This window comes from Orycteropus afer, unplaced genomic scaffold (genome assembly GCF_000298275.1).
Source record: "Orycteropus afer afer isolate SDZICR_OR568_19922 unplaced genomic scaffold, OryAfe1.0 scaffold00375, whole genome shotgun sequence".
Lineage (NCBI taxonomy): Eukaryota > Metazoa > Chordata > Mammalia > Tubulidentata > Orycteropodidae > Orycteropus > Orycteropus afer.
This window is the reverse complement of record NW_006921962.1, coordinates 2,226,520-2,236,645: the sequence shown is the minus strand read 5'-3', so window position 1 is coordinate 2,236,645 and position 10,126 is coordinate 2,226,520. Positions and strand designations below refer to the sequence as shown.

Sequence of the window (10,126 nt, the reverse complement as noted above, 5' to 3'; positions counted from 1 at the left end):
TCCACTTTTCAAAGAATTGACAATGAAAAATGTATAAATATCAGTGAAACATTGACTGATATATTACTGAAAAAGTTTATGAATAGTCCTGAAACATTATCTGATATAGAGTTGCAAGATGAGCCCCTCAGATTAGAACAAAAAGAACAACAACAACAACAAAAAAACTCATTGGCATCAAATCACAGACAGGTCACAGTGATCCCTCCTTGGTTTCCAAGACAGAATCACTACAGAAGGAGATTGCCCAAACTTCCTTCTGAGAAGTGGCTGGTGCGTTTGAATTACCAACCTTCTGGTTAGCAGTCAAATGCTTTAAGCACTACACCACCAGAGCTCTTCTCAGGTCAGAAGACACTTAAAATGCAACTAGGAAAGAGCTGCCTCCTCAGAATAGAGCTGATCTTAATGACATGGATAGAGTAAAATTTTCAGGAACTCCATTTGCTGATGTGTTGTTGTTTTTGTTGTTAGGTGCTGTCGAGTTATTTCCAACTCACAATGATCCCTCCTTGGGTTTCTGAGGCAGTATCACTATGGAAGTAGATTGCCCAACCTTCCTTCCAAGGAGTGGCTGAACTGAATTGGCAGTGGTTTGAACTGCCAATCTTCTGGGTAGCAGTCAAATGCATTAGGCACTATACCACCAGAGCAGTCAATGCTCAGAAGGAGATACTGCCTCAGAAAGCCAAGGAGAGGTTGCTATGAGTTGAATCAACTACAGGACAGTGAGTTTGTTCATTTATTTTTTAAATCAAGGTTTTAGTCTGAGGCAGGGTTTATCAACCTTAGCACCATTGTCCTTTTGGACTGGGTGATTCCCTACTGTCTTATACATTTTAGGATGCTTAGCAGCGTCCCTGGCCTCTATCTGCTAGATACCAATAGCATCCTCCCAGTGACAGTTTTGAGTGTAACAGTTTAAAATGTTTCCAGAAATTGCCAAATGTTCTCTAGGTGGCAAAATCACCACTGGTCTGTGGAAAGCACTAGCCTATGTGTGTGGATACAAGACATTGGACTGTGTGGGGGGATACCTGCCACGCTTTTTCTCAGATGGACAGACAAATGCCAAGGGAATAAGTTGGAAGATGCTCTGGAGCTACACCATTCAATATGCAGCACTGAGCAGCAGGTTGCTACTGAGCCTTGAAATGTAACTAGTTCAAACTGATATGTGCTGTAAGTGTAAATTACACATTGTATTTCAAAGAATTAGCACGAAAGAATAATATTAACTAGCTCATTAATAATTTTCATACTGATTACATGTTGAAATGATCATTTTTGATATGTTGAGTTAAATAAAATATATTATTAAAATAAATTTTGTCCAGTTTAAATTTTTAATTTGGCTTTTAGAAAATTTAAAATTACATATATGGCTGACATTTTTATTTGATAGTGTTGCTTTAGAGTATCACAAAACACATTAGCATATTTAAAGCTCAGAAATCTTGCAATAAAGAAAGCAATTTAGCTTACAAGAAAAAACTTATCTGACAAAGTGGTTTGATCAAAGAACATCTATTACACTGTTAACTTATGGGGTTCTGAGGATTAGCTTTTTGGAAATTCCTGTCTGTAGTAAACATTGAATTAAGGCTAGACTTCTTTTATTAACCCTAATTAAGCTGAAGGCTATGTGATAGTTTTTCTCTGAAAACTACAAATATATCCACTTCACAGTCCAATTTGTATTGGTTAGTAAAAGTTAGGTTGAGAGTAATATTTTTGTTTTATATTTTCCTCCTTGTGGTAGTTAAAGTTATGTCTCAGCTTGGCTGGGCCTGGTTTGAGTGGCTGGGCAGCTGGATGTAGTTATTCCTCATAGTGAGAATGGTAATCAACTCCATGGTGAACTCTACTGGAGCAGCTGAGGGACGTAGTCTGCTTCCAGTATATAAACAGAAGTTTTGAGAAGGGTCTTCACAGCTTTTTGGCACACTTGGACCCCTGCAGGTAGCTGAATCTTCATTCAGCAGCCTGCCATGATTTTCTGCCAGTCTTGGGACTGTTTCTGGACTTGAACTAGTGGCCTGCCATGTTGTTTGGTAATCTTGACCGTGGGCTTGTTAGCCTCAGCAGCTGGCAGCTGCCTAAGTAAAAAGATACCACTAGCTTCAGTGGGATGGGAGCAAGAGGCAGACCAAAAGCCTACGATTAAGGGCTTTCACCAGCCCCTAGAGCTGGCACTTTGAACTCGGACTTGTAGCCTCCAAAATTGTAAGAGAATAATTCCTGTTTGTTGAAGCCACCCATTTGTGGTATTTTCTGTTAGAGTGGCACTAGGTAACCAAAACACTACTTTATGAGAGATTGGATTCCACTCAGTACAGATCACATGTTAATTATGGATTCTGCTTTCACCTAATTGACTGAGATCTTATTCAGGAAGCTAAATTCTTCTATAATAACTTAAGCATTGTTCTATTTTCACCACTTTCTTCTGAGAGCAAGTCTCCCTCTTTTCTCCCCAGATTACCAAAATATCCTACTGACAAGCCTACTGCCATTATTGCCTCCCTCCAATATATTTGCCATGTTTCAGAGTGATCTTTTAAAATAATAATAATTAAAATACAAGTTGATTACTTTATTGTCTAATATTTTTCAGTGGCTTCCTAATGCATTTAAATAACAACAACAAAAACCAAACCCACTGTCTTCAAGTCAATTCTGACTTGTATTGACACCTGTTGGGTTCCTGAGGCAGTAAATCTTTACGAAAGTAGATTGCCCCATCTTCCTTCTGTGGAGAGTCTGGTGGGTTTGAACTGCCAACCATCTAGTTAGTAGTTGGGTTTGAACTGCCAACCATCTGGTTAGTAGTCAAATGCCTTAGGCACTGTGCCTCTAGAGCTCCTCTTGCATTTAGGATAATAAAATCTAAAATCTTTTTTATTGTCATTCTCCCTCTTTCTCACTCTATCCTAGAAACTCAGCCTGGCTTTCTTCAGTTCCTCCAGATCTTTCCGTATCCAGGCTTCCATCCACTGTGCTTGGAAAGGTCTTTACTAAACTTTTAGGAAGCTTGTTTTTGCTCATCCCTTCATGCCTTGTTTTAAGTGTCATTTCCCAGAGTCCTTCCCTCTTGATCAGATTGGCAGCTTTCCAGACAAATATACTCTTCCTCCTCTTGGTGAGACACACTTCACCTCTAGCCAGGAGTCCTTCAGTGTGTAATTTTAAACCACAGTCTAAGAAAACACATCCCATGTTCACAGGCATCCAGGTAACCAGCCCTTTGCCTCTTACATCTTTCTTTATTTATCAAAGTCTCACCCCAGATCCTTTTTAATTTCTTGCCAAAGACATCATAGATAATAGTTAATTCCAAAAAGCCCCTCAAAAATAATATTAGCCCTCACATAAGTTAGTAGGTGTGAACAGTATTTGGGTGAACTGGTCATTTATAGTAGACTTTTGTTTATGTTAATGTTGGCTGGCAAGGAGATTTAAGCTGTTTTCTCTGAAGCTTGAGAATACAGGGAGCATAGGTCTGTGTACACAATAATCTAAGAAAAACACCTAAAAAAGCTATGTACAACAAAAATTTTACCCATCACCAACTGGGTGTTTCTCTGATCTTTTGCCATGGATTTATAATACATTTTAAGAATTATTAGAAAACTACAGTGGTTACTACAATTATGCCAAGAGATTATTTGTATCTTTGAAGATGTCAGGGTGGAAATAGATCAATTGAAATCAGGTTAGAGTGTTGGGTTGTTGTTGTTGTTGTTATTTGCCGTCGAGTCGGCCCCGACTCATAGCGACCCCTCCTTGGGTTTCCGAGGCAGTATCACTACGGAAGTAGGACTGCCGGAAGTTATATTATAAACATTACAGGAACCCTTAAAGGAGTTAAAGAATAAATAAAATAAAATAAACCACTTTAAAATTACTCCCCCTAGCAAATACTGAGAAATTGATCTGCTATATTAAGATTTCTTTTTTATTCAATGCCCTTTATCAAATATACATTTGTTAAGAAATGTATATTTAGGATTTTTACTATATCCATTTTCAGATCATCCCTGGTAATGGGCTTTAAAACAATAAATGAAGTTTAATGATTAATTCCAGACTCTTGTCTTTTGGAAATAGTGTTAGATTGGGTCTATGTTAGATAGGCTTTCCACATGCTTTCAGCTCAGTAATATTCCGCACCCCCCCACATTGTTTGTCTGAAATCTGAGCTAAAGATAAGGCAGCATGAAACCCTGCGTCATTCACAACTAATCATAAGAACTTTATGTGGAACCCTCCCTTCAAGGAGTTACAGGTGGCATAACAAAACTTTGAAAACAATGGAAGCAAAAGTTGAAAAATCCAGTTGAAATAGCAAGGACATCTAGGACTTATTATTTAAAGTATGAGAAATTATCTGAATACCTAACCTAGTATTCATCAGAAATGCTCACTATTTTAAAAAATTTAGCAGATTTCAGTTACTAGTATTCTTTTCTAATCATCTTCTTTTGCTGAGCAAAATTCAGGTAATCAGATAGCTTATATTTTAAAATGATTCAATTTTTCAATCAGAGCATAAGCTTTCCAAAGCCGTTTGGTCAACCAATAGATTTTAGCAGATAAGAAATATCCTAGGAACAGATATGTAAGATGAAATGTTATTTCTGGCAATCATACTTAAAAACTATGTGTTACTAAAGATACACATGCCTAACACCTAAGTATGATTAGAGATAATTTATGAGACCCAATGCTTGCTAACAGTGTAGTTATTTTGAAACTTGACACTTAAGAGTATTGATTTTCATTTTCCATTTGAATGTTAGGTGACCGTTCTATTTAAACCTCTATTTTCCTGTATTAGAACCAGAAAAACCAGAGAAGCTTAACGCCTTCAATATTTCCGCACATTCCTTTTCTCTACACTGGACCCTGCACTCCGGGCATGTGGAAAGGTATCATGTGGATCTTGTTCCTGACAGTGGCTTTGTTACTATCAAAGATCTTGGAGGTGGAGAGTATCAGGTATAGTTTTCATTATAGAACTTGCCAAGCCACCTTGTATTTATATTTGCTCTTAATAGGAAAGTTCTTTATGAAACCTATCCACGCTGAAAACTTCCTCCTTTGATGGTTTTTCAAAGCATAAGATGAAGACAAAAACATTGATGATGAATTGATGAGTGTAAGTTTCAGCATCAGTGGACTGTCACCTTAGCAATGGCTATGCCTTTTTTTCACATCTACCCTGAACCTACAGCCAGTCATCCAAGGGTTCATGAATAGTTTAACAAAGAAAGGGCAGAGCTATTGAGTAATCCAGGCTCATTAACTGTGCACTCACCAGGAGGATCTGTCTTTAAATCATTAATGCAGGCAACATTTCTCTCTAGAGCCATCAATGTAATTCCACTGCCTGAAAAATGTAATAATGATGGATTTTCTTGTCATTTTTCTTTTACTGTTTATTGGAACTTCAGAGACACAGGTATTTTGTTTACACTCTTGAAAGTAAGGGCTGAGTAATGGGCTATACATTTGTCAAGGCTCTTAAGTAGCTATTGTTTGTGGATATGAGCTAGACTAGATAGAAATAGTGATTTAGTCTTTGGTAAAGTTGTGTGTTTTGTAATTTTTATTGCATGTTATTTGTTAAATTGTTATATGATACAGCAAATTTATGTAATGCAACAATATAGAAGTTTGCTGTGATATTTTAAATAGCAGAGTTATACAGTGAAGTGCTACTTTAAAATTTTGACAATGGTAGATATATTATTACGGTGTTTTGCTTTTGCTTTGCTTTCCAAAAGAAGTTAAACACAATTGTTTATTTTTGGTGTTCTAGGTTGATGTTTCCAATGCTATTCCTGGTACTAGGTATGACATAACCATCTCTTCAGTTTCTGCTACAACATACAGTGCACCTGTTAGTAGAACAGTGACAACGAATGTAACAAGTGAGTATAAGTTTTAAATTACTTTTTAAATGAAGTATTTAGTGAAAATCTATTGGGTGGAAATAATTTTTAGCAATACTTATGTTTTATGCCTAAAATACAGTTTAGAGTAATTAAGGCCAAATGGAAACTTAAGAAAGTGATCTGTTTAGAACCTCTGCTGGTTCTTTAACTTCCTTTATTTAGAAAGATCTAACATAATTACACTGTACCAGTTGTGAAACATATCAAAGAGACTGTTAATATTAGCATTTAAGAAATATAGCTCCTGAAAATATTAAACTCACAATATTTGCTCAGATAGAATTAAATTATAATACTGTTTCTTGCTTTTTTAGTTTTGTGTGTTTCTTTTTGAAAAATGATTTGGCATCAAAGTATATTTGGTATGTAGTATTAAGTAGCATTCCATTTTTCACATTCTTATAAAAGAATGCTTCTGGTATTCCCCAAAGCACATTTAATCTTTTCTTTTTTTTCTTTTTTTCCAGTAGAGCTCTAGGGAGGGAAACCTCACATTAAGAAACCATTAGCCTTTAGGAACTTCAAAACTCCAAATTTGAAAATGCTTTTCTTACATAGACTGTGAAAATACAATTTTTTTTCACCTTTTAACAAAAAGTTTTTATTTTTTTTTTGTAGAACCAGGGCCTCCAGTCTTCCTAGCAGGGGAAAGAGTTGGCTCTGCTGGGATTCTTCTCTCTTGGAATACACCACCTAGCCCAAATGGAAGGATTACATCTTACATTGTAAAGTACAAGGAAGTGTGTCCATGGATACAAACAGTGTATACACAAGTTAGAGCAAGGCCAGATAGTCTGGAGGTTCTTCTTACCAACCTTAATCCTGGAACAACGTATGAAATCAAGGTAATAACTTAGTATTAAAACGTTTCATCTGTTTTAAAAGTAAATGAGCTTTCCCACCTGTCTAAGCCTTCATAGCTGAGTGTAGCAAGCAACTGAGGAATGATAATCTCAGTCATAGCCTTACTCCCACCTGGGCTTTTAAAACTTAATAAAAAATTCTAATCTATTTTCATTGCAATTTTTATGTATGTTTATATAACTTATTTCAGAAAACATTAACTTAAAGACTTTTTGGGAAAGTAAATTTAGTTTAAATTTAAGTAAGTTTTAAGCTTTATAAGTCAAAATATTCTACTTTTGATAAACTTAAAGCTAGCCTTGCTACTTTTTTTTTTTAACTCTATTGAATTTGTATGCCTGTTATTGGAATATTAGATAATGCTTTGTTGTTGTTGTTATGTGCCATTGAGTCAGACCCCTCCTTGGGTTTCTGAGGCAGTATCACTATGGAAGTAGATTGTCCCATCTTCCTTCCGAAGAGTCACTGGTGGGTTTGAACCACCAGCCTTCTGGTTATTAGTCAAGTGCCGTAGGCACTATGCTACCAGAGCTCCTCAGAATAATGCTTAGATGTGTATATAAACTCAGTTTCTCTAAATGTTGTTGTTGTTGTTATGTGCCGTCGAGTCGGCCCTGACTCATAGCGACCCCTCCTTGGGTTTCCGAGGTGGTATCACCACAGAAGTAGGATTGCCAAACCTTCCTTCCGAGGAGTGGCTGGTGGGTTTGAACCTCCAGCCTTCTGGTTAGCAGTCAAGTGCCTTAGGCACTATGCTAATAAGATGAATTAATTTCAGCTAAATTTAACAAATATTTCTTGACCATGAATTAGGTCTTTTGTACTTATACAAATTTTAGTCCTTTACAATCTTAAATGTGTACTGTTTTAAAACATTATATCTGAATATTAAAGAGATACAAAAGAACAACCTTAAAGTAAGTAGGCCATATAAAAGTTCATACCAAAACCAAAACCAAACTCACTGCCTTCGAGTCGGATCCAACTCATAGCAACCCCTCCTTGGGTTTCCGAGGCAGTATCACTATAGAAGTAGAATGCCCAACCTGCCTTCTGTGGAGTGGCTGGTGGGTTTGAACCACCAGCTTTCTGGTTAGCAGTCAAATGCCTTAGGCACTACATCACCAGAGCTCCTAAATGTATATACAGGTAAGGGATATCTCTGATAGCTACTCATTCACTAGAAAGGACATTATGTTTGCTAAAGAAGTTGAACAAAAACGAAAGGAAATCCTCAATGAGATGATTTGATACAATAGCTGTAATTAGGCTCGAACAGACCAACAGTCATGCAGATGGTGCGGGACTGGGCAGAGTTTTGTGTGTCATCCACATAAGGTCTCTTTGAGTCAGAGCCGACTAGACAGCAACTATTAACGACATATTTCTAGGGGATGATAAAGAATACAGGTATTATCTTTTGGTCCCTACGTATTTTTTAACACATAACATGTTCTTTGAATTTTGAGGAGAATTGAATACAGTCAAAAAAAAAAAAAAAATCCTGGGTAAATATGTGTTTATACCACACTGAGATGGGTTTCTAGACAGTAAAAAATATTGGGAAAGACTTTGCTAGGGAGTTTTTCTTTACTGCAAATATAGATATTTGCTAAAATGACACACACACAAAAACTGCAGAGCACATGCCAATAGTAGGTATTTCCCAAAAAAGAAAAGAAAAAGAATAAAACAAATTTTAGTTATGCCAAGGTCAAGAACAAAGATTTGTGATGCTCATTTCATTGCAGAAATATGAGTTAGAGAGGAGTGAACCTTTTCCTATCTTGGACTTAAACCTGAAAATTACATAGTTCAGTCATTTTATACCAATATTCAGCTTAATTTATATGGTAAAATATGGTAAAATAATTAAAATGATCCTTCAGGATCATTTTAAAAGTTTAAAATTTGATTTGCTGGAAGAAGGTGTTGCTGATAGGAAGGTGATTTAGTTGATCGAGTTCTGTTTAGATCTCTATGGGGTTAGAAATTTTGTCTGTTGAGTGCTCTTGTTTCAGGCCTACTGTCCTTTTTATCCCACCCTTTATATAGAATTGTTGTGACCTTTACTGTGTTCACATGCATGTCAGCCATCGTAGAATTCTGAAGGGTATTTGGCATGGTGTATTTGATATCTTCAGTATAACACTACGGGAGAAATGCTGTCATTATGTTACATATGTTATTTCATTTAGCACCCCGCATAGTCCTGTGGGTAAGATATATTATTATTCCTATTTTAAAGACAGGAAAATGTGACTTAGAACAGTTAAGTAAATTGCCCAAAGCCACTCATCTGGGAATTGGTAGAGCTGCAATTTAAACACAGATGGTCTGACTCTGGTCATAGCATTTGCAACAACTTCAGATTTTTGATTATGACTTATAGTGTTAAGGTGTAAGTCTGCCTTAACTTTTCCACCACTGGAATATCACCAGATCCTTGTATCACTCTTGGAGTAGACATCCTCTAAGTTTCTTCCAGAGCTAAAAGTCTAGACTTTTTTTCAATACAGATTTATTTAACACCATCATTCTATTGAGATGTCATTGGTTTAGCACACTGGGTAGACAACATCACAATAAGGAAAATGCGAGAGGACACCTGGGGTGAAAGCATGATGAGAAAGCAATGAGGCTTAGCAGATGCAGAGGATGTCATTAGAAGCTTGGATGAGGGTAGGGTGGTGAAGATATATAAATGTGTATATGTATGTGTGTGTGTGTGTGTGTGTATTTTTTTTTTAAGTAAAATGAGCCTTAGGTAATAGGTCTAGGTATTGATTTTTAAGATATTAATTTATAGAAAGAATTGACAAAGTCTCTTTTTTGGTAACTTAATTTTGTAGTTATACCAAGACTAAGACAAAGTTTTTGTTCATAGACGCTCAAGTGTCCTAAGATCTTCATTTTTTTTCCTGAGAAAATCTCCCATCCAAACACCAGCCCCCTTTCTGCAAGATGACTCTAATGTTCTATTTGTTTATGTCTGTGGTTTTTGTTTTGTGTTCCTGGAGTACAGGGGCTTATAATCCAAGATTGTTCACATAGTTATTAAACCAAGGGAGTTTGCAAATATATTGAATTAAGTAAATCGCATTGCTTTTGCAGAAATTTCCCACTATCTCAAGCGACAGAACTAGTATATGTCTTCTGTTTCCATCTATACGTGCCATTTGCTCTTATTTTTTTCCTTTCATCTTCTCTCTGTGTTCAAGGAATAGGATCTAGCTCAAAAGGAAGTATCTGTTAAGTGTGATTGGGATTCTTTAAAAAAATTCTCTATTTTGGTTTGTTGT

General features: G+C 36.3%; 1 protein-coding gene across 1 annotated transcript in view; it reads left to right on the top strand.

The window, feature by feature from the left end:
* The first annotated feature begins 5,410 nt into the window (after positions 1-5,410).
* PTPRQ (protein tyrosine phosphatase receptor type Q) overlaps positions 5,411-10,126 on the top strand; it is a 332,616-nt gene continuing 327,900 nt past the window's right edge. Inside the window, exons 1-3 of the mRNA XM_007953173.1 lie at positions 5,411-5,464; positions 5,825-5,936; positions 6,579-6,805. Of these exons, the coding sequence (XP_007951364.1) occupies positions 5,411-5,464; positions 5,825-5,936; positions 6,579-6,805 (393 nt within the window). The remainder of the gene's footprint in view (positions 5,465-5,824; positions 5,937-6,578; positions 6,806-10,126) is intronic.